The sequence below is a fragment of the Megalobrama amblycephala genome, linkage group LG13 (genome assembly GCF_018812025.1).
Source record: "Megalobrama amblycephala isolate DHTTF-2021 linkage group LG13, ASM1881202v1, whole genome shotgun sequence".
Lineage (NCBI taxonomy): Eukaryota > Metazoa > Chordata > Actinopteri > Cypriniformes > Xenocyprididae > Megalobrama > Megalobrama amblycephala.
In genome coordinates this window covers 17,125,129-17,152,049 of record NC_063056.1, presented here as the reverse complement: position 1 = coordinate 17,152,049, position 26,921 = coordinate 17,125,129, and the positions used below count along the sequence as shown (strand labels likewise).

The window sequence follows — 26,921 nt, the reverse complement described above, 5'->3', positions numbered from 1 at the left end:
TCCTGTCCGAAAATGTAATCCTAACCACATCCCTACCCCTAAACCTAACCCTACCCATAAGCTATCCCTAAAATCAGAGGGAAATGATAGATGAATAGAAGCACCTAACCCTGGTTGTAAGCCTAAACTTGACATAAACTGTTAACTTGTCCCTCAAATCTGATTGGTTGATTTGAATGTTGTTCCAGGATCAACAAAGATGTTGATCCAGGAACATGGTGTACTTTGTGAAATCAGGTTCTGTGATGCACACAATGGCTTTATCATCATGCATAAACTCATCAGCAAATAATTTACATATGCAAAGCATCTTTGTTTTCTATTAGAAGCATTCTAAAAACACTTACTTTAAGTGTGTAACATAACTTGCAATTGTTATTGCTTTTCTCAAGTTCTACATCTCTGACCACACTGAGAGGTTTGAGAGTTTACGCTTATTTAGATGAGCTGCTTTCTCATTATTTGAACTTGGAGAAATTATATGAATGAAAAAGCAAGTCAATAAAAAATTTTATATGACGAAGTATCAATGCAATATTATGAGGAAAACAATGGCAATATTATAATATTAATATGATTGTATCAACCCTGTCTTACTGTGAACAATTCATCGGTGCACGTTATTCCAGAAAAACAAATATTTGTCCTCATCATCTTTAATGAAAATATATTAACTTTCTTTGCCTCTGAAATGACTTTCCTTTCCAGATGACTTCACAAATCCCTCTTACTTTCACCCCCCTCCCCTCTAACCACCATTCTGTTGAGAAACACCCACTTAACATGATCCAATCAATTCCAGGTGAATAAAATCAAGCCCCACTCAAGAAAATTCTGTTTCACTCCGAAATCCATCACACGACAGAATTAAAATGGGTTATGAATGACATTTCATGTTGATTTTAATAAGCTCTAAAGTAAACCTGCTCTACAACTGAGTAATAGTTTAAAAAGTTTTCCAAATAATACCTTAAGTTAAGCCTGAGTGTGATTTACTGCGGAAGCTCCTGTCTATGACAAATGTATCCTCAGGGCTTTGATAGCCTGACAGGCCACTCAAATCTTCACAAATCACAGGGCTTCTCTTCAGAGGGTCAGTTTGCCTTAAGGCTAAAAAGAGACCCCAGCGGGACCGAGTGCATCAGAAGCAGATGCGTAACCACAAACAGGCCCTTGTTATAAGCTCCGGCCTTCACACACACACACAAAAAAATTGCTCACTGTCTGTGGGCATTCAGCACACAGGAGCTTTTTTCCTCTCATATAATTATTCATCAAGGGGCCGGCAGGTTGGTAATAGGAGACGGAACGGGTGAGCTCTCATTAAAGGGCAGGCTGAGACGGGGCTGCCCACAGCCCTGCCATCACTGCAGTTCTCTATTAGCCGGCCCTGCCAGGCCTCAGCTAATGAGACGCCGATGAAAAGAAGATTTAATAGGGAGGAAAAACCTGCGGTCACACTGAGAAGAGTCATCCTCCATCAATCGCTCCAGTACCCGCTCGCCACGATTTCTATGAATTTTTTTTTAGGGAAAAAAAAAAAAAAACACTTCAGAGGAACTGTCTGTACAGTTTTGAGAATGTTAGCCATGTTTCCAACCAGAGTGTATGGTATAACCTGGGACCTGCTAACATGCTTGCGTGTGATCTTTACAGATTGTTTTAAATCACGTTCATACCATTTTCACAAGTATCTGGCAAATATCAAAATTTGTGTACAAGAGGCCCATCAAAGAGGTGGCCAATGGCAGGGAAGCAGAGGGCAGAGAACTGTAGTGTCAAATGAAGTCCAGCTTCATTGTCAACTATACAATAAACAGTCCTTACCATGGCAGAGACAAAAGCTGGATGATTTTGGGGGAAATAATGTAATTCTGATTTTTCTAATAAAACAATTTTCTCAGTTTTTGCAGTTTTCCTCGATATGTTAATTAAACGTCAAGTGGGGGAGGGACATATTGAAGAGATCGTCCCTTTAAAAAAAAAAAAAAAAAAAAAAAAAAAAACAGCCAATAGTGTATCACTTACATAACAGCCTGACAAAGCTGCACTTGACAGCTTGTGACAGGCCTGTTTAGAATGCGGTTTGAGGTGATACTGACAAGAAGCCAGGCTTCATTGGTCCCAATGGAAAGCGTAGTTAACAGTGTCTGAAATTACTCCCAATTCCCTATATAGTGCACTGCGTTCTATTCATTACTTACAAAATAGCAGCTGTAGCATCTTTTTCTAATGTAAGGGGCGGGATGCTTCAGATTCTAGAGAGCATTTGATTAGACAGAAAATCTGATGAGAAGCTGAATTGCAGGATGATGTCATCAACATTTTGCTCCATATTTGTGTTAGAGAGAGACTGTAAATTTTGAATGCATACATAATCTAAATCAATTGCGAATTTTGCGCATTTGATGGGGACTTAAACTGAAAGATAATTTTTGTTGTTTTGGTTATTAAACTAAATGTTCTCTCATTATGTGTCACAATAATCTTGTGTTTTTGAAAGGAAACTATACAACTCTAAATAAGCTGAACGCCTATGATACAAATGTAACCAGGCGTATCTCTTAACAAGTAAAAAACAAATGCCAAAATGATTATAAAAGCACTTTAATGTCATCCAAACTGTTTTTTTTTTTATATATATAACTAAGTTTTAAGTGAATGTAGATTTTCCACACAGTTATCATCATGACAGGAACCTTTCACGGTGAAACACATCAAACCAAAGACCTTGAGCTAATGCTGGGTTTTATGCAACATATCCTTATGGACCTAGACAGCTTACTTTGACTAAACTTGGGTAAACTTTTCCATATCATATGGTTAAATAACACAAAGAAGAGTTTTAATCTCACACAGATTCTTTCATAGGTAGACAGTTGGAATGGGCTGGAGACATAAGTTCAATGCAAAAATAATTGAACATTTTCTTTTACCATCTTGATAAATGTTTTTCTGTGATGACAACTCTCGGAGTGTTTGGCATGGTAATGGATATGACAATGTTGATATGTTTGGTCTTGGCGGAATGGATCTGCTACACTGCTGCAGAGTAAGTATGACATATGAATTACCCATAGCAGATCTGAACAGGTGGAGCTGGGGAAGGTGGAGGGTTTCTGAAAGAGCACTGCAACTGCTACAGCAGTGCTGACCAAGTATTTGAAGGTTGAGCAGCAAGCTCATTGGATACTGATATAGCAGGAACCAATCAGCTGTGCCCTAATGATTTGATTGCAAGCAGATTGAGTTAAGATTGAGCCTGCGCCATCTAGAGTTTCACGACAGAAATTTTATATATGATCTAGGTTTTTGCGAACTCGAACGCCTCACTGTGAAAGTCAATAGCACAAGTACATTTATTATATTGTTTAAGATCATCACAATTAAATTGCATTCATCAAATTTTCAAAAGTTTCCAACCTTTTCCGCTAGCCAGCCGAGGTGTCGGATCTCTCGACTCCCGGCGATGGCGTGGCGGCCTGCGTGTTCTCGGAGTTCGCTGATGACTTGGCTGGTGAGGTTTGCGATGGCAGTTTGCATGAGAGTGAACCAGGTCTGGGCAGAAGCTGTGTCTTTATGTCTCATGACTATTGTGTGCTTGGCGTCAGAGGAGTGCAGCTCTATCTGCCTGAAACACAATAAGAAATAAGGAACACAGTTCAGCTTTCATTTTATTCAAAGTTTACTGGTCAAGCTAAGGGGTTATTAAAGAAACAGTTCAACCAAAAACTGCAATATATCTTTTCTAAAATAAATTAAAAGATTATGCCAAACTACTTTTAAAAATTTGCCATTTTAAAAACATGCTATTTTATAGAATATTCAAGTCAATGTATGTATTAATTGCATTTTTAAAGTATTTTTGAATAAATTAATAGCTCTAGATACAGTACGTTTGCCTGCATGAAAGCAACAGATGGAAAATAATTACAGTACTGCTTCTATAAAATTAAATATAGTAGAGTTGAATGAGTTGAGTATAGTACAGGACATAATACACGCAATGACGTTTGTACGTAATGTACGTATTTAAAGACAGCAGAGAGTGGTTAAAAGAGCTCTGGAGTCAACATTAACCACCAGAATATCAGATACACCCGGTTCAAACAGAATCATACATCAGTTCAGCTCAGGGAGTTTACAGTGATAAATACTCAGCTCATTCATCATCTAGAGTAAAAGTCTTAACCTTACACTCCACAATATCATTTTCAGGTGCACCGTGTAGGTAAAAATAGATCTACTTTCATGAAGACAGAGAGTTTGGAGGGGCTTAGGGGGGTGGGCACAGATGGAGCTGATGTGTTTGCAGTAGACCGTAGGAAAAAGCTTTTTGGATGAGGCCCTTTAAGCCTATAATTGGGAGAATTTCACAACTAATGGAGATGCCCGTGTCCAATTTAGGAAGTGAATGTTTCAATTCCTTTTGTGGTCAAATGAGCTCTCTCTTAGGTAGTATGCAAACCTCAGAGAGTTAACCTTTGGGTTAGTTCACTCAAAAATGAAAATTTTAAGACTTTAAAACCCATAAGACTTTTGTTCATCTTCGGAACACAAATGAAGATCTTTTTGATGAAATCAGAGCTTTCTGTCCCTCAATAGACAGCTACGCAACTACCACTTTGATGCTTCAAAAAGTTCATAAAGTGATCATAAAACGAATCTATATGATTTGAGTTTCTCAAATTTTCTGAAGAGACTCAATCGCTTTATATGATGAACAGAATTAATTTAGGCTTTTATTCACATATAAACATTGATCAACGAACATAAACAAAATCTCAACTGAACCTGCGTGATGCACGAGAACAAACCTTTCCAGAAGCTCAAACGTGCTGTGTAACATTGGTTTCCGTACTCATCAAGCAAACATGCTTCAGCTTTCGTTGATGAATATTTACATGTGAATAAAAGCCTAAGTTCAAACTGTTCATCGTAAAAAGTAATTATGTCTGGACTGTGAAGGGAGCCGTCAATGAAGGGACAGAAATCTCTCAGATTTCATCATAAAGATCTTTACTTGTATTCCAAAGATGAACGAAAGTCTTACAGGTCTGGAACGACATGAGGGTGAGTAATTAATGACAGAAATTACATTTCTGGGAGAACCCTTTAAAAATTCAACCTCAGAAAACTTATGCCGTGTCTACATAGAGGTGTCAATGATAGGGCCAAACCTGGTTCTTGGTTCAGGTAATTGTAGAGTAAATGTGCAGGTTCAGATAGAGAAGGAAAAAAATTGAGATGAAAGTTTCAATTTAATAAATAAATTTAATATTTGGCCACTTGGCCACATATTTTTGGCTAAGCCATCCCGCACACCTGTAAGAGCAAACACATCCTGGTTATCATAGTTACTCATCTTTTTTTCTAAGACAAAAATCAATGGAATAATCCAATGGAATTTTATTAAATATATGCATGGATGTCTTTTTTTGACATGTCACTGATTTAAAAAGTGGATGTTCCTGAAGAAACAGATCTTCATACATTAATACATTATTCCTATTTAGAGATGTCTGAAAGAGTCAATAACAGTGGTCTTCATTGAAGTCTACAATGAGAAGCAGAACAAACACTGAAATGGCCAGAGACAGAGTAGAAAATGGTCACATTTTATGACTACTATAATACTGACTACTAATACCAATTGATAAAAAAAAAAACACTTTACTAACATTGCAAGTGGATATTAAATAAAGATTTTTTGTCTTATTTTTATGCAACTTATTTTTGTGAGAAGTGTGTGTGTTCTTGTATGCATGGCTGATGAGGACACAAATGTGTATAATGAGTAATGACATGGGTATTACAATGTAAACATGGTTTATGAGGACACGTTCTGTGTCCTCGTAAACCAAATGACTTTACAAACATACTAAATGGCGTTTTGTTTTGTTTTTAATCAAAAAATGCAGACAGTTTTCTGTGATGGGTAGGTTTAGGAGTAGGGGGTCCCCGTAAACCACATATACAAGTGTGTGTGTAGTTTCTATCTATATATCTTATTACCACTTCTTTTCTTTTAAAACTTCTATTATGCAAATGTCTTTTTTTATTATTATTATTTTAAGAAAAAATCAAAAACAAACTTTATATCAAAATAATCTTTTAGATATTGGTTATATTTTTTTCTCATAGGAATGAATGGGATGGTCATGTCAAAAGCATTTGTGTCAACCACTAGGCCATAGGCCACAATTCACTTTTAATGATGCTCTTCTATTTACCATCAACATCCCAATTAATGAGTCAAAGAGGACAAAACAAAGATGAACTAAATTTAGATGGTCTCCAAACACAATGTGTCAACCCAAACAAGAGCAGGCGTAACACAAGACAGATGGAGAGGTCACTGACACATCTGTCGTGGAGGAACATCTCCATACCCCAAACCACCAGCTACTCTCGCTTCTACCAAAACAACTCCAGTTACATTTTCACTCTGGACCATCAGAACGCCCAACAGTCCAAAGAAATGACAACAGTGGATGGGACACATTCTATTTTTATTCCAGATGGATTTAGTTTAGGAATTTGACAGGAATCCTCTCACAACTTGGCACTTGAGGTAAGCCATGAATGTCTGCACTGTTGATAGAGCTCCACATGAGCACCGCAGTGATGGATGGACTAAAAGACACAGGACACAATGGTGTAAATTGAAAACAGAGCTGGAGGGTGTGAGCTGACGACCTGGCAGCCGGTCTGCGGAGAGCTCCTTATTGACATGGCGCATGGCAGGAATGGAACAGTCTTTCGTCTGTCTGTCTGCCTGTCAGTTTATCTCACCATCCGTCTACCCACGCCACATATTTAAGCAATATCTTATGAGCATGAGTGCTGTTGTACTGAATACTAACACAGCTGTGATTCCTCTGAAAGCATTCATCATTGCGAAAGTTAGCAACACAGCGAAATACTAATATAGCAACAGCGAAAAACTAAATTCACATATACCTTTGCTATGCGAAATGTATCATTTGAAATCCAGTAATTTCATTAGAATCTGCATGACTGGAAGCTTTGAGCGAGTGCAAAAATTTTATTTTAAATATTTTATCATCGTACACGCACTCAGATTGATATAGTAAAATCTATGCCATCATTACTGTCCTTACAATGTGTACAATCACTGAGCTTTACAGGTTATGGTAATGGGCGTTCCGACTTGACCTGTAAAGCCGCGCACACACTTAACGATTGTAAGGCCGATTATGAATGTAAATTGATACTTATGACTGATCGCGCTCAAACGCGTCCAGTCAGAGCCAGTTGCGTTCAGTCTTCGATTACAGTCGGTGTTCAAATTCCATGTGTGAGTATATAAATCGGCTCCAGTCGAAGGAAACAATCGGTATGTGTGTTCAGTTCAGTCTTAGAATGTTTCAGCTAATCGTTAGGTGTGTCCCCGGCTTAAGCGGTAGACCAATCACAACAGACTGGACCATCTGGCCAATCAGAGCAGAGCAGGCTCATGGAAAGGAAAGATTTACAGAGACCGATTCATCCGACAAGTTGTTTGAGAATCATTGAAAAATGTGGTGATGTGCAGTGTAGAAAATGAAAGTGTTTTTTGACCTTTGATGCATGTAAACCTGATGTAGAAAACCTCCTAAACAGAATTAGGAACCTTTCAAATGGCATAACATTCCAGCAGCAAACTGATGCAAATCCTTACAGTGTTTAAAAAAAAAAAAAAAAAGATGTAACATGTTCCTCTTGTCATTATTGTTAGTTCAGCTCGGGTACATCTTCTTTAAACACACTTCCTGTGAAATGTTATGGTTAATCTCACAAACCACAACGTTCTTTTCTCTCACGACAAAAGCACAATATAGTGCAAAAAATAACATGAAGCTTGAGGGCGAAAAAAAAAACAGTGTGGTTGGTGAGATTGCTAAAGCAAAAACACTTTGAGCAATGCAAAATAAAGAACATCTGAAATTTATATTTTATTTAAAATATTTGCATCCTCAAGATATGAATGAGAACTTCTCTCTTAGCTGTTCGCTCAAGTATTAAGTTTGTTTATATATCAAGACTTCTTGGTTTTGAAAATGGTGAATATGTTATGGCTTTGAAACAATTGTATTATGCATAATGGCATTTTGTTGATATAAATTGAGGAGCTATATTGCTATATTGCATTTATACACAACAGACCAGATAATTATATTCATATTTTTATAGGTCATATACACTACTGTTCAAAAGTTTGGGGTCAATAATTTTTTTAATGTTTTTGAAAGAAGTATCTTATCTTCACAAAGACTGCATTAATTTGATCAAAAATACAGTAAAAAGAGTAATTTTGTGAAACATTAAATTTTTTTCCTGTGATAGCAAAGCTGAATTTTCAGCATCATTACTCTTCAGTCTTCAGTGTCACATGATCCTTCAGAAATCATTCTAATATGCTGATTTGCTGCTCATGAAAATACCTCACAGGTTTGGTGTTTGGCTTCATGTCTTGTATTTCATTTTGAATGGTTTTGGGCATGTTTTTTGGAAAGGGCCGAGCTCAAGCACTCAAAACTTTGAAGTCATTGTTGACATGGACTTTGATGTTGTTCTCCATCACTTTTGAAGATATGAAGGTTCACTGACAAGCAGAGGACACTAGTTAGACATCAAACATGATGGAGTGAGCGACCAGCATAAAGCATTTGTTGTGTGGAGTGCATTACCAGGGTTGTCACATTCACCTTCTGAATAATGAGATCCCTTACTGCTCATCCTGAGACGGCATTACAAAGAGTTTGTCTAAAACATTTCTAATCACTTTCTCCGCCATCTTTAACAAACATGTCAGCACGCAGGGTTTTAGTAATACCGAGGTCCAAAATCTGCACTTGCTTGGGGGTCCGGAAAGATTTAGATTCTCCTGATCTAAGACGTTTCAAGGGCAAAAATAGAATAACAATAGCTTAAAAAAAATTGCATTTAGTTTTAGAATGGCAAAATCTTCATAGGTAAATGATAAAAGAATGATAACCCAATTTAAACTTTTAGGTCAACTATACCTTTAATTTTTGAGCAGAGACCAGCCTTGGACATATCAATATAGGGTTGCTTGTAAAAAAGAGAAAATTAAAACACAAAACTGAGACAAACAAAGAAAAATAGTTAAAGAACTAGATTTTATTGTGGGCTATTTGAAAATAAGACCATCCTAACCACAACCTATAAACCCACTTGTCAAAGCCACACATTTGACCATATTCCGTTGTAGATCTGAGGATGATCATTTAATTTACCGAAAGGCTATCAAGAAAATGTAACCAAGTTTATTTAATTAATTCACAATATGCACACATTAATTTTTATGCCTAACATGCCGAAAACGGCTCTGGTTGAACCGTTTGCACCCTTGCATGTTACTGACGGTTGTTTAACATTTCGATCACAGTTGTCAAATATTAAATGTGAGCTACTTAACTTAATTGCATCTTACACCTTACTTTTTGAACATTAAAACTGAAGCTTTATGCTGGAATTCACGCTCAGTAATTCCCGCCTTCTTTGATTTGATTGCCCATCTCAGTCATTCTGACATTATAGCTATGCTTCCATCCACCTATTTTTATGCAAACACTGGGATCTCCCATAAAAAAACAATAATAATAAAAAAAAACCACTGGATAGAAATGGCAAGATGTGCATAAATTCTAAAAATGCTCATAAAAAACAAAAGCTCTCAACTGACGCAGATATATATATATTTTTTTTTTCCTGAAATGCCTAAGCCAAAGTCTGTCATCAAAATGGTTGGGTATAATTACATTCCAGAAGTGTCAGAAGATTGTGTTCCCAAACATCAGGTATTCGCCTCCGAACGAAAGGTAAATTGACAGCGTTTATTGCTTTTCGTCTGCGTGATGTCTGAAGAGCAAGTTTTATTATGGATATTTTGCGGCAATTTTCCAGGAAGTGACAATTTTGTTCTCTTGAACACGAGATGGAAATGGTACTTTCTTCGTAAATGTTAACAAATACCACACAAAAGAAAATACAATATCAATTATTTCCCCAAAGTACTCATACTTCCTTTCTAATGTTTCTAATGTATTTATTAAAATATTCTGTAATGTTTTAAACATTTATTCATTGGGCTTTGGCCTGTCATAATGCATTGCTACAAGTTTGCAAACTTCCTATGGTCAATATATTGAATGCATGATAAGCAGTACCTGTTTTCTGGGTCAGGGACAGTCATACTGCGGGTGATGTAGCACATTTTGAGGGGGATGTATCTGCGGTCGCCCTGTAAGGACAGCGAAGGGGGGCTGGGGATATCGAAGTGAGGACTGCCGAGACGAGGGGACTCAGGAGGGGGCGTCTCCCAGCCGATCTCAGACACCGGTGAGCCTTTTTTCACATATGGCGTTGCTTCCCGCATGTATTTCACTGGAACAAAAAAAGAAAGGGGTCAGTTGAGGATCGCAAAATTATCGAGAGTATCTGAACTACAGCGCATTTGCACATTCTCTTCATCTAAGCTTCTTTGATGGAAAAAAACAAACAAAAAAAAAAACAGTATCGGTAGACGCACATACCTAAAGAGATCAACAGCTCTGCGAGTTAATTTTCCATCACATGCGTGCACTGGGCCTTAGCCAGTCAGAAATGAAAGCAGGAAACCCCTACGCAAACCACTTCACTCCCACAGCTGTCCTGAATGAGGAAATCAATTCACCGCACATTTGCATACTATGCTATTGCATTTCTAGACGATTACTGCTGGTTTTATGACGGGGCAATGAACTTGAGGCCGAAGCATCTGCACATGAACGTGCTGATAAGATGCAATAAGGGGAATTACAACTGCCATGCTTCTCAGGTGAATGTCACACTGAGGGCCAATTATTCCCATTCCATATGACAGCTTAATCTTTACAGGAAGCTGTTGACCATGTGAGCACAGAGCTATTTCACAATACTAGAGGCATTTCACAATTACCTATAAAGGAGACATATTAGAATGGGCTGTTTGGCTATTTGGCATGACATCAATTTGGTTAAAACATAATCAATCTGAATGCCTGGGGCAGCATACCAGTTGCATATTACATAAATGCTTCTCGACAAACACTTATATGCTGCAGTGTGCCAAGTAAACAATTCCTAACTTCAGGACCAAGTAATAAAAGAATGATTTATGATGAGAAAATATTCAAAATTATATCTGCTAGGGTACACTTTAGTTATTACTTTTTAAAGGTCTAAAGACACTAGTGTTGTCAAAAGTACCGGTACTTCGGTACCAAGTCGGTACTGAAATTTTGAAAATGTGACGATACCAGCATTTCTGTAGTACCGGTAGTACCGAGAATCCGGGTATATTCGGTACCCACTGATAAGGCTGTTGGCAGTATTTACTTGAATATGACACGAGTGAAGCACAAAGCTTTGTTTACAAAAGAAATAATAGGTTAGCAATTAAATGTGACATCGCAGCCATGGAAACATTTTGGTTAATGCCGAATAAGAGAGGTGCGTGAGTCCATACTTTTAAGCTTCGTATTCTGTTTTCCGAATCGCGATCTGGTCACCTGATTAGCAGATAATTTAACAATATTCCATTAGTTATTCCACTGAACATGGAATCTGTTTCTTTTCCCAAATCTTCACTCACGCAGGGGATTATAACGTTTCATTCGTTCGCATTTAGGCCTATTATAGGCTATTCGCATTCTTTACTGTGGTAAAGTAGAAAAAACACCGTAGGACAGAAACCTTTTTGCTTGCACGTCAGTTTCTATTTAACAGTTTGTGCTTGTTATTAGACTTTATAAGGCGCGTCAAGTTTATTTGTATATATCGCGTTTCATACGCTGGTGATTTTTACTTTCGTTTTCTCTGGCAGCGCTAAATCAAACATAGCCTGAATGTCTTGCCCCTGCAGAGGATAAAACTCGCTCTTAAGACCTTTTACAACAAGTGTCAGTTGTTTGTAACATCAGGAGATAACGAAGATATTATTAAAGAGAAATGGTCTCATTCCTGCTCGTGTCCCACATCCCTCTCAAAGCGCAAAGCGGCTATACCAAAGTAATAACGGGACTTTGGCTATATATGACGCGTCTTTGTGTGGAAATAAAAAACGAATGCTTTTTAAAATAATATTTAACTTTCTTATTATTTAGGTCACCATTATTTACCGATATTTATTTCATAGTTTTACAGGCTGTAGTGTGTTGTTTCTCTGACGGAATAGCTAAAATAAACACGCACGTCTGTTACCCCTGTTGAAAAAACAAGCATATGCTGGTAAAGTAGGTTTTGAAGCTGGTATGCTGGTTTGAGCTGGTTTATGCTGGTCCAGGACCAGCTTAGGACTAGTATGGATCAGCAGCACCTACCTTACCAGCATATGCTGGTTTTTTCAACAGTACACAATGGATGTTTGAGCATTTAATTATTATTATTATTTTTTTTTATATTTCAAAATTTATTTCATTGAGGTAGCCTATATATACACACACAAACACACACACTCCAAATCATATTTAATGTTTTTAAAATAGGCTATATAAAATAGTAAAATAGTTCCAATAGATTTTACTGTGGTACCGAAATTGGTACCGAGAACTGTAAAATTTTCATGGTATTGGTACCGACTACTGGAATTTTGGCACCGTGACAACACTAAAAGACACAACCCCTATGGTTTATTTATTTATTTTATTTGACATTCACATTAGATAATGTTATGCCTGCTACAGACTTTGGCAATCCTATAAGATCATTCATTACAAATCACACTGTACGACATGTATGTAGACTGTACGATGACACAAAATTAAATGCGAGTTAGTATGGAAGAATAAAACGTGCTAGTGGTAAACAAACAGAGCAAGATGAACCGCACTTTGGGAATTGTGGTTTTTATGTGCACTGAAAAAAAGAAGAGGAAGCAAAAGAGGATAATATGGATGCGGTCATGGCTAGGAAGAGGCCAACTTGGCATGCCAATTTTGCAAAAGGAGCTTGAGGTAAGTAGTTTTATGTTTTAGCTCCATGTTGCGTTGATCAATACGCCATTTCATGATGCATTTTTATTGGCTAGTCAGTAGACATAGGGTCGTAACAGCAAACACACTGTGAGATCTGATATTGTCAGAAAATTATCGCAGGCTATCTTTGATTGCAAGGCCGTGACAATGACAATGGCATCTTTGAACCTCTCTCACTGTACGACGTAGGACCACAGTTTAAGAGCCACGACCACAGAAATCACCACGGTTGGTCATCTTTCTTCTGGGACAACATAAAATAATGAATTTTATGTCGTAAAATTCATTAATTATGAAACAAATTCACATAAGGCCCATTCACACCAAGAACCATAACTATAATGATAATTATATTAGCACCCACAACAGCAGACAATAGCGTTCTGTTTATTATAAATGTGCTCAGTTATGTTGTATTTAAACATGCACGCTTTTTAATTCTGATTTGCTGTCAATGTTTTTTTCATCAGCTGAAAAAATAAAAAATAAAAAAATCGCTCTGAAAGTGATTCCAATGATATATCGTTCCTTTGTGTCATTATCGTTATAGTTGCAGTGTGTACCTTTCTTTGCTCATAGAATTACAACGTTATTAAATCTTTATAGTTATGAATAGTTATCATCTTATGTGTGTGAATGGGCCTTAAAGGAATGTTTTAATCAAAAAGTTGATGGTAGCCATTGACTTCCATTGTAGGAAAAAAAAAAAATACTATGGAAGTCAATGGCTACAGTCAACTTTCTGGTTCCCAACATTCTTTAAAATATCTCTGTTGTGTTCAACAGAAAAAAAGAAACAGGTTTGGACTTTTTTGGGTAAACTATCCCTTTAAATCAGCACTACAGAAGTTAATAGTGTCATTATTCAGCTCAATTTATTTCAATGTTGTTTCATTTCAGTTTAATTCAGCTCAACAGAAGGTAACAGTGTCATTATTCAGATTCAACTCAGTTCAATAACAGTTTCGATGTTGTCATTATCCAGCTCAATTCTGTTCCAAATTTGTTCTCAAATAATATAATATAAACACAACAAATGTATCATTGCATTTCCCAACAAAGTTGCAAAAATTGCAAACCTCATATAACACCAATAGAAAAGAAAACAACATGTAATATTTAGGTTGTACCTCCTTTGGTACCTTTCACTGACCATTTATTTTTTAATTGTCTGCATCCAATCACTGTTTTGTCTAAAAATGTATAAGATAAGTGTGTTGCTCAAGTAACACACACATACACACAAATAAGTGAAGAGAAGACATGCATTTTTGGTCTGCCTCTAGCTATACTCAAATGTTATCATGACCTTCAGTTTACAAGTTAACACAGGAAACAACTTGCAAAGCTGGCGTGTCACTAAGGCTAAGCATCTAAACGATAATCTCTGTCTTTACAACTTCACAGTGATAAGATTAAGAACAAAACAAAGCAAGATAACTTCATAATCCATATACTCCAACTGAATGTGGAAGCACAGAAGTGATTCAGAATGTCACTGCCAAAGTCTCACATGTAACTGTACTTCAGGGTCAAGGATTCTTCAGTCAGCTCTTGCATAAAACATTACTACCCAAACTTTAGAGTCCACCACACAGCAGGTGGAACTCTATTCACAGGCCCAAAAGATCCTGTGCTCCTTTATCCTCAAGGACAAACTAAGAGACTAGCTACAAACACAAACTTATGAAAGGATTTTTTTATGTTCTACAAAGGCAAAGGAGTAACTTTATGGTAAAACAGTTACATCTTATCTTTGCTTATTGACTTAATCTTGTTACTTCACTGGCAGTCAAAAGATGTGTTACGCAAATCTCCTAGACACAGATAACTTTCTGAAAAGTCCTAAAAAAGCCTACAATATGATTTCTACTCAAATGCTGGGTTGAGCTTGTTGGGTCATTTTCTGGGTTATTTTTTTTTGTGTTACCCAGCCATTGGGTTAGCGGCTAGGTCAATCTCACTGATAGCAGAAACAATACACACCCGACAGGGTAGAGAGGAAATGGTTGAATAAAGTCATTATCTTTGTTTTGTTTTTGCACACAAAAAGCATTCTCTTTGCTTCATAACATTAAAGGGTTAATTCACCCAAAAATGAAAATTATGTCATTAATGACTCACCCTCATGTCATTCCAAACCCGTAAGACCTCCGTTCATCTTCGGAACACAGTTTAAGATATTTTAGATTTAGTCCGAGAGCTTTCTGTCCCTCCATTGAAAATGTTTTTACGGTATACTGTCCATGTCCAGAAAGGTAATAAAAACATCATCAAAGTAGTCCATGTGACATCAGTGGGTCAGTTAGAAGTTTTTGAAGCATCTTTTATAGATTTTGGTCCAAAAATAATAAAAAATGCGACTTTATTCAGCATTGTATTCTCTTCCGGAATCCTTTCCATTGAATTGATTCCATTGAATCCTTTCATCTGTCGGCGATGGTAATGCACATTTACGTCGTTGTTTTTGGTGATTAGGACATCCGCGACATGCACACTTACGCACCATTTTAAAAAATATAGCTTGAATACACACCATTTAAAAAAAATAGCTTGAATACAGCGTGCGTCTCCCTCAGACTGTAAACGAAACTCTGGCGCACCAGATAACACGTCAGCAGCATCTTACGTCAGCAGTGCGCTGCGGTTCACTGAACCCGAGTCATGAACCCGGATGAACAACAGACCCAGAAGAGAATACAATGCTGAATAAAGTCGTAGTTTTTGTTATTTTTGGACCAAAATGTATTTTAGATGCTTCAAAAACTTCTAACTAAACCACTGATGTCACATGGACTACTTTGATGATGTTTTTTTTACCTTTATGGACATGGACAGTATACTGCACATTCATTATCAATGGATGGACAGAAAGCTCTCGGACTAAATCTAAAATATCTTAAACTGTGTTCCGAAGATGAAAGGAGGTCTTACGGGTTTGAAACGACATGTGGGTGAGTCATCAATGACATAATTTTCATTTTTGGGTGAACTAAACCTTTAAGGTTAAAACACTGTAGTCACGTTGACTATTTTAACAATGTCTTTACTAATTATCTGGACCTTGAATGTGGTAATTGCATTGCTTTCTATGGTGGATAAAAAAAACTCTTGGATTTCAACAAAAATATCTTCATTTTTGTTCCTAAGATGAACAAAGGTCTTACAGGTTTGGAACTAGGTTAGAATAACCTATGGCTGGGTTTGTTCATATTTGACCCAGAAGTGGAAAACTGGTTTACTTCTGACCCCACGTTTTAAAAAAGGAATTTCCTAATGCTGTTGACTTTCATTCAGGAAGCAATAGGTTTCTCAGATTTAATTTTGTGATTTAGTTGCAAGCAAAATGTAAATTATGAAAATTAGCAATGAGAAATGGTAAAGTGTGTTTATGGTCGACTGCCTTTAACATATGCTATTTAATCCATGTCTTATTGAAGAACAGTCCATGACAGATCCATTTTTCTTGAACATTTACACTTGGGATTGGACGTTAATTGCTCTCATTATGATGTGCACTCAAGGGAGAATGTTAAAGTGCAACAGCTGAGAGCACCAACAATGAGAATTTAAGTAGGAACTTCAGTTGCATGACCACAGTAAGCACTATTAAAATATCAAAAATCTGTCACTAAATTAAAATGTGGCATTCATTCACTTACTCATTTCAAACCTGGTAAATGCACTTACAACACTGTGGAATGAAGCATAAATAATTTTGCTGTCAGGATGATGCCAAACTTGAGGCGTTTCTCAATGTCAAGGATACTTCCTTGGCAGGACTGGTCCTTCCAAGTCACTTCCTTCAGAGTCTAGGCGAGGCTCCTCTTTAGCATTCGGAGAACACGTAAATGGAACAGACTAGCAAGTGCACGTCATTGCGTCATTACTTTAGTGAAAAGATAAAAGAAAAAATGCCGGTGACGGCAACCAAGCTAACAATTGTTAAATGACGGTCCGGTTCAGTTAGCCATCAATAACGACATTTGTATTTGTATAATTTATAATATCAATACGGTAGTAATTTGTACTGGCATTTAAACGTTAAACTTTATTTATCTGACATATTTACTACAGTTATAACAAATGTTTGCTAACGTAAATATTCTTACATTTGAAAGCATATTGCCCGCTAACGTCCGACATTTTTTTGAACAAGATTGCAAAGCTGCGCGCATAGGATTGTGGGTGATTTTAGTGCGCGAAGAGCGCGAAGGCTACACATATGCATCCTTTCCTGTATATAGGATATTTTTCGAACGAAGGACTCAGTCCTTATTTGAAATTCCGAGGATCCTCGACATTGGAACAGTCCTTCGACGGATGTCGATGACGTAGCATCCTCGAAATTCTGGCTTCCGAGGATCCTTCCTTGACATTGAGAAATGCCTTAGTAGTAGGATTCAATAGGGCCTAGTCGTTTAACAATATTCAACTATATTCAATACCTCGCCCACCCTTCAAAAGTTGTGGGTCGGTCAGATTTCTTAATGTTTTTGAAAGAAGTCTCTTATGCTGTGAAAGAAGCTCTCTTCTGTGAATCCATACATTAGAGTTTTGAATTGAATCACTGAAACTGGAGAAATTGTTTAATTTTATACTGCCAGCAAAATCATTGCATTTAGTAATATTGCATAACTAACATGATCACATTTTGGTTGTTAAGAAGAGAACAGCTGGGCTTGAATAACAATATACTTCTCCAGGTGGTTTGTGCATTTTCAACATGAGATCAATGTTACATGAAACCAGTTATTCTAGTCTTGTGGCTGTTCAAATAACTTTACAGTTTACCACATGGAGTTGACTTTATTTGAGAATATACATTCCTTTGTCTCCTGGCCTTTGTTGAAGGGAATGTTGGGAATTGAAGGGAACTGAAAGAATTGGCCAAGATTCATTACAAACATCAGGCTGGATCAAGGAAATGATACTGCTTTGGATGTTTTGAACTTACATTTCCTTTAACCATTAACTAACTGGGCAACAAGTAGTGAAGTAAACGACAGAACGGCTGAGCTTGCATGTACTGCAAATGTGTTGTCCCTGCTCCCAGTATCTACTGCATGCTTTGAGGATGAGGTCATGTGACTGGTGAGAGTGGTCTTCATACACGTTTCCCTCCCTCTGTAACAGACTAGCCCTCATTCCAATCCCCGTCTCATTCTTTCTCACTTTATCATTTATTTACAATTCTGAATAAGTGAGTGAATGAGACAGAACAGAAAGCATAAGGTGCCACATTCCAGGAATGATGTATTCGTGCCTTTGTCTCATGCATCTATCTTAGGTAAGATAACTAAAGCGGTTTGCAGTGTCATGCCGTCACACTGTGCACTAGTAATATCGAGAATGTGCTTTGACTTCCAGAGAGTTTCATTATCCCTATTTCTTTGTCTAGGCTACTACGGCGAGTCTTCGCTTACGATTGTAATTGGGTGTTTTTAGAGAACAGTGATTCTAGTTTAAAGCATATCTAGAATACAGATGTTAAATTCATTTTTTTCTTCAAAACATCCCTGGGCTACAGTACAATTATTTCTATGCAATTGTTTTCAGTACAATATTGTGTTGTAGAACACTCGTCTAAACATGGACAGCTTTTTTGTGTGCTGTGTTTATCTCAGACTCATTACAAGCTGACTGGGTTTTTAAGAATGGGATTCTTTGTTTCAAAAAGGAAGAAAAAAGCCCTTTTCGGACTTCAGTTGGCAAAATGCTAATTTGAGGCATGAATTTTGGAAGCATAGGGATTCAGAATGACAAAAAAGTCCTTTAACTTGAGTCATAGCTATAGAATTGGGCATTTTTGGTGCATACAGATAGCTATCAACCTGTCAAATCCCATGAGACTTCTCTTATTTTTTTGTATCATCCAGAGACCTTGACTTCAATATGACTAGCTCTGTAATTTTTCCAAAGACACTGACTTGTCCCCCAGGACTAATGTGTTTCTCAAGAATATATATAGACAAAGACTGTGGAAGGGCATCAGGAAATCTGTTAAAAGACAACAGTGTTGATTGATAGAGTGGTGACGGGGTAAAATACAAGTTGGGTGTTGTAAATCTGTAAAGAGTAAAAGGATGTGCAAATATTTCTGACAAGAAATGTCAAAGTGAATTATTCAAAGCCAAATCCCAAGGACAGGGAATCATGGGCCTTGATTTGACATGCAAAATTCGCTTGCTTGAACAAATAGCGAGCTTTATGGACAACAATTGTTTGATATATTGGATGCTCTGTTCACTGAAATTGTTTTGCATTTTTCTAAACTACTATATGTACTCAATTGACCTATGTTGGACACTAGTTGGAAGTTTTGTTTTAAATCAGAATTTCTGTTTGAAGATTTGCAATGATGAATCTAACTAGTGAAATATGTTTCATCAATTTTTTAAAGTTTTTTTCAAAATTCTAATTTTCTGCTTTTCAAAAAAAAAAGAAGAAAGAAAGAAAGAAAGAAAGTAAGAAATTAGTCTTTATATCAGATATGTAAAAGCTTTAACGGACTATACTTAAAATCCAATCATCATTTACTCACCCTTATGTTGTTTTTTCTTTCATGAAATACAAAAGATGTACATGCTGCTCTTTTCCAAACAATGAAAGAGAATGGTGATTAGAGGGTTGTCAAGCTTCAAAATTGACAAAAAAATATATATATAAATAAATAAAAAATTAATAAAATAAAGAGTCAACACTACTAGGACCAGAATTACTTACAGCTTACACCAGCGCAAACCCTCTTTTGGAGTTAAAAAACTACTGTATTATTTACTAAAGACAAGCAGTGCAACACTAGTGCTGAAAAGGGGTGGACAGTTGTTTTTGCGGCTGACCTTATTGCATATGCATTTGTAGGAGTTTCCCTTTCAGACGCAAAACGTATGGGAGGAGAGTATTTAAATAAATAACGCAACACGATTTACTAATGTTTGTGCTAGTCAATTTACTGGTATTTGCGCCATTGTTTAACGTCCAAAAAAAGCAGGTCTTAACCCATTTTGCGACATGGTTGCAATTGTTGCTGCTAGGAGGAGACACCGCAGAGAACAGAGAGCGCGTGGTAGAAGGGAGAAAATATTTTCCACTCGTATTCATTTCTTTGGAACGCCAGTGGAAAACCTTATCCGTATATTACATGTAACAAGTTGCGCCTGTGTCGATCCGCACCTGATGGGCATCAGCTCTGCTTATTTGTGACCCAGCGCTAGCCCTTTAAAATACCTGCTGTTTGTCATTATGTAAATGATTTGACTGCGTGTGTGTTCTTTAATTTGCATGTCAGCAGTAGATCACGTGCAAAACTTGCCACTCCCATCGGTGCATTTCGGGAAATTGCACTCTCACACTAATTTGCCCCGTTTAATAAATCTGGCCCCTAGAGCGCTAAAGTCTTTTGAATTGTATGAGAGATTTATTTTGAACAGGACAAAATTTAATTATTAATTATTCTGAAAATCCTGGCTTTCGACATAGCTCTCAAATCTCATTCATGCAATTTGAATATGCACAGTCAAATTTGGTGCACCACGATTGGTTGTGAGACACATGAGAGCCAATGAAGTTTAAAAGGATACTTCGCCCAAAAATTTAAATTCAGTCATTTATAGGGCCCTATAATTTCCGCGATCGCGGAATCGCGGACGGAATCAAGTCATAAAAACGGAATTTACTATATAACGCGGAATGTCACGGAATTTATCAAATTTTTGATGAATGAATTAAAAGCAGGTCAGTACACATAAATTAAATCGCGATAAAGACTAGTGACTGAATATCAAACCGCAGAAAGACTATTTAAAAATGAATCCTTCATGCCTGTGTGCCTCTGAAATGAATGATGCGGAAGCGCAGTTTCATTTACCTCACACCGCCTCACACACACTCGCGCTCGGGCGCACGCACGCTGAAGCACATGCAACGCTCGCGGTGTTTTCGTCCTCTGTCGCCTCACTATATGAAGGCACGAATTCATCTCCAGAGCTGCTCTGAAAGTCACTTCATCCGCATTTAAACGCTTCGTTTGAGAAAACTACCGTCATAAACAGAGAGAAACTCAAAGCTCTAGGCAAACCGTCAAAATAAAAGTTCGATTTAACTTGACAGAAACATATTACTGTTGTACAGTAGAATTTAGATAAATTAAATTAATAAATTATTAAAATATATTTTAAACAATAATCTCAGTGTTTCTTCCATGCTTTGATATTAACAGTAAAGCTCTGGTGTGCAGCACATTGTGTTTGACAAAAAAGTTTAATTTCATGATTAAAAGATAAATTAAATGGTATGCATTCATTTGATTGCCAGAAAAATTTAATCCAGAAAAAAGAATTTGGTAAAAAAATAAAATTTGAGGGGAACGAATAAAACGTAGGGCCCTAAAACAAATGTTAAATTGATGGTAAATTGGACAAGATTCATTATTTCAATAAATTAGACATGCTTTTTGATTACTAAAATTTAATTTAACCATTAAAATGGAGTAAAAAAAAAAACGGAATCCAGAAAAATTCAAACGGAATTTGGGAAAAAATAAAACGGAATTTGGGAAAAATTAAAACGGATTTTATAAGGCCCTACATTTACTTACCATGAGTTGTTCCAAACCTGTACAAGTTTCTTTCTTCTGTTGAACACCAAAGAAGATATTTTGAAGAATGTTGGCAACCAAACAGCTGCTGGTTCCCATTGACTTCATAGTATGAAAAAAGAAAAAACTATGGAAGTCATTGGGCACCAGAAACTGTTTGGTTACCAACATTCTTCATATCTTCTTTTGTGTTCAACAGAACAGAAACTCCTACAAGTTTAGAACAACTTGAGGGTGAGTAAATGATAAAATGAATTTGATTTTCAAAGTGAACCATCTCTTTAATACTATTAACATCAAACTTGATGTGTCATATTTGACATCCCCTGGTCACTGTTCACTATCACCATATATGAGAAAAAGCCAACACGCAACACTTCTGTCACTTCCGTCAAACTGAGTGTTATGTTTAGGTGTGGACCTTCATGCTTAGTTTTTTCTAAAACCGTACATTTATGAATTCATAGGAAATCACCATTTCATAAAATAGTTACTCAATTTCTCATGAAATCGGGTTGGAAAAAGCAGCGTCAATATTCTGCTAAACTTCCCCTTTTTTGTTCCACGGAGGACACCAAGTCATATAATACTGGAATAATATGAGAAAGAGTAAATGATGACAGAATTTTCACTATTATTTTATCCTGCTAGACAAACGTGGATGCCAACATCTGCCCATCAGTGACTGAACCACAGGCTGATATGACCCCCGAAGGCAGTTCAATTCTGAAGCATGAGGATATGACAAAAGTTCAGCACATCTGTGTTCACTTAGTCACAATGACATCAGGTGGGGAACTGCACAGTCACTGAACAGGCCAAATATAGATATGTAATCTTGATATCAGTTGAATGAATCAGCATGAAAGCAACACATTTAAATGTTTAGTTTCCAAAGTAATCTGGCAGAGTTACTCTCCGTCATGCAAGCCTGTCAAACTTCTATGGGGTTTCAACAGGGAAAATGCAGAAATCATGTTTAACTGATCACCCTGTTTAACTGATTTACAGAAAGTAATCTGACCCTCAGGTCAGTGTACAGGAAAATCCTTGAATATCATAAAAACAGTACAGTGCTGGTATGGGGTTAAAGTCTTGTGTAGCACACAACAGCTAATACAACAGCAGTACAACTGACAGTATAAGAGCATTTGCATAAATTCTCCAGTGCCACTAACAATATACTCTGTGACCAGGATTTTAAGATCAGATACAGGTCACAAATACAGGAATACGGATTACAACAGGAAGCATTCATACAATAGCATCTTTTACAGAATAGACATTTGTCTGAATTGGTGCTCCAACTCTAAATTCTCCAATATTTTGATCTCAGTAACGATAAATATTTTGTAAATCTCATAAATCGGGTAAATTAAACAAGTTTGCACATTTTGCATATGGTTTGAAACGGCACATCCTTTTTCACTGCGTTTCGTGTGCCAGGTATTTTAAAGGGTTAGTTCACCCAAAAATGAAAATTCTGTCATTAATTACTCACCCTCATGTCGTTCCACAAACTTCGTTCATCTTCGGAACACAAATTAAGATATTTTTGATGAAATCCGAGAGCATTCTGACTCCTCTATAGACAGCAATTTAACCACCACTTTCAAGTTCCAGAAAGGAGACATTGTTAAAATATCGACGTGACTGCAGTGGTTCAAAGTTACAAAGCAACGAGAATGTGTTTTGTGCGCAAAAAAACAAAAATATTGACTTATATATCGACTAATATAGTCAACGTAATACAGTTCAACCTTAATTTTATGAAGCAACAAGAATACATTTTGTGCGCAAAAACAAAACAAAAATAATGACTTTGTTCAACAATATCTTCTCTTCTGTGTCATTCTCTTCTGAGTCGGCATTCTGACGTAGAACCTGGAAGTGCAGGATGTAAACAGCGTAAGAGATTGACACAGAAGAGAAGCTGCTTTGAAACAATATGTATTGTGAAAAGCGCTATATAAATGAAGATGACTTGACTTTACTTGACTAGAAGATATTGTTGAATAAAGTCATTATTTTTGTTTTGTTTTTGCGCACAAAAAGTATTCTTGTCGCTTCATAAAATTAAGGTTGAACTGTATTACGTCGACTATTTTAATGATTCTTTACTACCTTTCCGGATCTTAAAAGTGAAACTGCTGTCTATTGAGGAGTCAGAGAGCTCTCGGATTTCATCAAAAATATCTTAATTTGTGTTCCGAAGATGAACGAAGGTCTTACAGGCGTGAAACGACAATGAGGGTGAGTAATAAATTCATTTTTGGGTGAACTAACCCTTTAAGTCTAGCTGATGTTGCAATGCAATTGCTCACATATACGGATATCTAACCATATTTCCAAAGAAGGAACCTTAGCTGTATTGTGAAAATCCTCAACATGACTGAGCATAATGAAAATTATAAACGTCCCCCTGAAATCTGTGCTATGCTTTTATGATGCACTCAGAGGGAATTTCATAGCTTTGTCACTCTCAAGGGTGCTTTCATCCTTAATGTACGACACTGGAGGGCACAGCAAACACGTCCATCACTCCAGCAATGACCTTCCAAATGTGAAAGCAAAGAATGTGTTTGCAGTACCCTAATGTACAGTCCTGCTAAAAAACCACAACCATAGCTGGTTTATGCTGGTCTATCTGTTGTCTGAGATGGTAGTTGGTTTAGCTGGGCAACTTGCGAGCTGGTTTTGGAGAGGTATTGTGCACAGACCATCTTAGACTGGATGCCACAGAAGAACAATTTTGGGTTCGACATAGAACCTTTCAGAGAACAGTTCTTAAAATAACCTTTTTTTCTAAGTGAGAAGAACAGAAGACTATAAGGTCCACTAGAAGAACCTTTTATAAATTGTTCCATGGAACTTTAGGTTCTTAGTAGATCTATCAATGCCAATAAAAACATTATTTTTAGTGTTGTGCATGTTGCTTCAGTTCTCACTTAACAGGTTCCTAACACACCTGATAAACATCAGGACTTAAACTCAACAGCCCCACTGCGTTTCTCCCGTCCTTACCTTCCAGCATAACTTCTTTGCCAGCTTTCTTCAGCACCTGCACCGCCTCGTCGTGCGTGGCGTCCCGCAGATTGATCCCGTTCACGGACAGTATCGCGTCCCCCACGTAGAGCGCTTGAGTCTGATCCGCAGCCAGACCTTTGAATATTTTACTAATAAGAATAGGCATCTTGTTCTCCTTCCCGCCTTTGATGCTTATCCCTAATCCACCGACCTCCTGCTTGATAACTTTGACACATCTTTTGCGGTTCGCAATCGCTTCGGGCACTTGTGAATCCGTAAAAGGAGTCCATACTCCGGCTTTGGGACTGTTCGTGGGGTCCGGCTGGTCGTAGGAGCCGTTGGTGGTGATGCCGTTCAGGTTAACGCTGGTGTCTGCCGCGGGCTCCTCGCAGCTGAGCGTCAGCGACTCGTCGCTTAAACTCGCCAGCACCGCGTGCCATCGCTCCCGTACGAGCACCTCCAAACATGCACTTTTCTGCACTCTGTTACCACAAACCGCCATCTTTGAAGCATTCTTATAATGCCATGTGATTTCATAGACACGGACAGGACTTTACCCCCGACCAGGGAAAAAGTTGTGATTCAGGTTGAATAGTTTCAGCCCTTCTACAGGCTCCAGTCCACATGCATATCCTCTTTGGGTGGAGCAAATGTCTGAGATGTCCTGTGTAGCCACGCTGAACTCTCTCTCGCTGTCAGGAAATGTTTGGATTGAAGTCTGTTTGATTCATCTAAGTACATTGATCACGGACATGTTTTTACCTAAAATGTGTTTAGCACTTCCTCCTCTGATGAAAGACGACCATTCAAATAGTTCAGTCGGCTATATATAATCGGCGGTTTGGGTTCTTTTCATGTTTGAAGTGTGAATTGGCAGTTTTTGATTCATACGATGACTTCCAAGGTATGTCGTCGCTGTTTTTAAAGGAATGTATAGATATTATGCGTTCCGTCTAACGAAACGTGTTCCTGCGATTACCTCAGGCGAACACTATTTCTGTGCACGAGCGTTTATTTACCTCGTGCAAACGCGCAGCCTTGTAATCATACTTATGTGGTTACCGAAACATATGAAACTTGAAATATAATAAAAGTTTTGTTTTAATAGAACACGTTCTTTTGAGACCGCGTTAACCACCCATAATTAGCGCCTTTACACGCATGGAACATTGATTTCCGCTGGTGTAATTCACACTAATTGCAGTACAGGTTTTGAATGAAACTGAAAGTTGTTTTGCGTCTTCATTGATGTTGTCTTTAAACTTACGTAATGGAAAAAGTTATTTATGATGATTATCTACGAGCAAGGTGACAAATAGGATATATGTAAACAAAACGCTGCAGTGAAAGGTAGTCCAACAGACCGCACGACTTTCAGTCAGTGGCGCTAAAAGTAGAGTTTTTAGTGCCATCTAGTGTTTATTCTTGGTTACTGCACTAACATGACACCAGTGAAGAATATAAATATATGTGTATTTTTTAAACAATTTAGTCCTGGTGTCCACTACAGAGGTCATAGCATAACATATGAATAAAATATAATTTTTCAAAAATGTTTTTTTTTTTTTTCATTTGTTTCTTATGTTCTAAACGATGTAATGATGTGAAAAAATACTAAATTAAAAAAACGTTTTTTCTGGGTCTCAGGAGGATGTATATATATACATATACATATATGTTTTTGCCAAATTCTTTAATTTTTTGTATGAATTCAATTATCAGATTTCACTATGACTTTTCCTAAGGTAGCTTAATTCTTTTTTATCCTTCCTTTTTTTTTTGCATTTTATTAACTTATTGATATGTATTCTCTTATTTCATTCTTACTCTGTCGATTTTACTATATTTTCTTGTATGTGAACATTTTTGTCTACAAGTCTTAATTGCTACTGTGAAATGTAGAAACAGAATAAACTGACAGTCATTTTTGGTCTAAGCACTTTTTTATGTTTGTTTGTTTGATTGACTATTTTTTGTTTGTTTTAAATGAATAATATTTTTGTGCTTGACTGACAAAAAAAGCTAGATTGATTGTCAGCTAAAATAAATAGCTGTAGACTAAATTGGCTCCTTAAATTAGGCATTTTCTGTATAGCAGGTTGGATTTACAAAACTGATGTTGATTCAAAAATGTTTGTTTGTTGGACTTCCACTCTAGTTAGTTAAGAAGCTGACTCAAACATTAATCTAAAACGTATCTAAAGTAACTGAGAACAACAGTAGTGTTGCTGTGAGTCAAAGGTGCCCTAAACATTGTTTCATGTCACTCTGGG

The 26,921-nt window shown here is 37.1% G+C and overlaps 1 protein-coding gene across 1 annotated transcript in view; it reads right to left on the bottom strand.

Annotated features, from left to right (window-relative positions):
- Positions 1-25,815, bottom strand: part of sntb1 (syntrophin, basic 1) — a 36,874-nt gene extending 11,059 nt beyond the window's left edge. Inside the window, exons 1-3 of the mRNA XM_048153064.1 lie at positions 24,646-25,815; positions 10,197-10,413; positions 3,424-3,631 (exon numbers count right to left, since the gene is read on the bottom strand). Of these exons, the coding sequence (XP_048009021.1) occupies positions 3,424-3,631; positions 10,197-10,413; positions 24,646-25,150 (930 nt within the window). The 5' untranslated portion in view covers positions 25,151-25,815. The remainder of the gene's footprint in view (positions 1-3,423; positions 3,632-10,196; positions 10,414-24,645) is intronic.
- Positions 25,816-26,921: the final 1,106 nt, after the last annotated feature.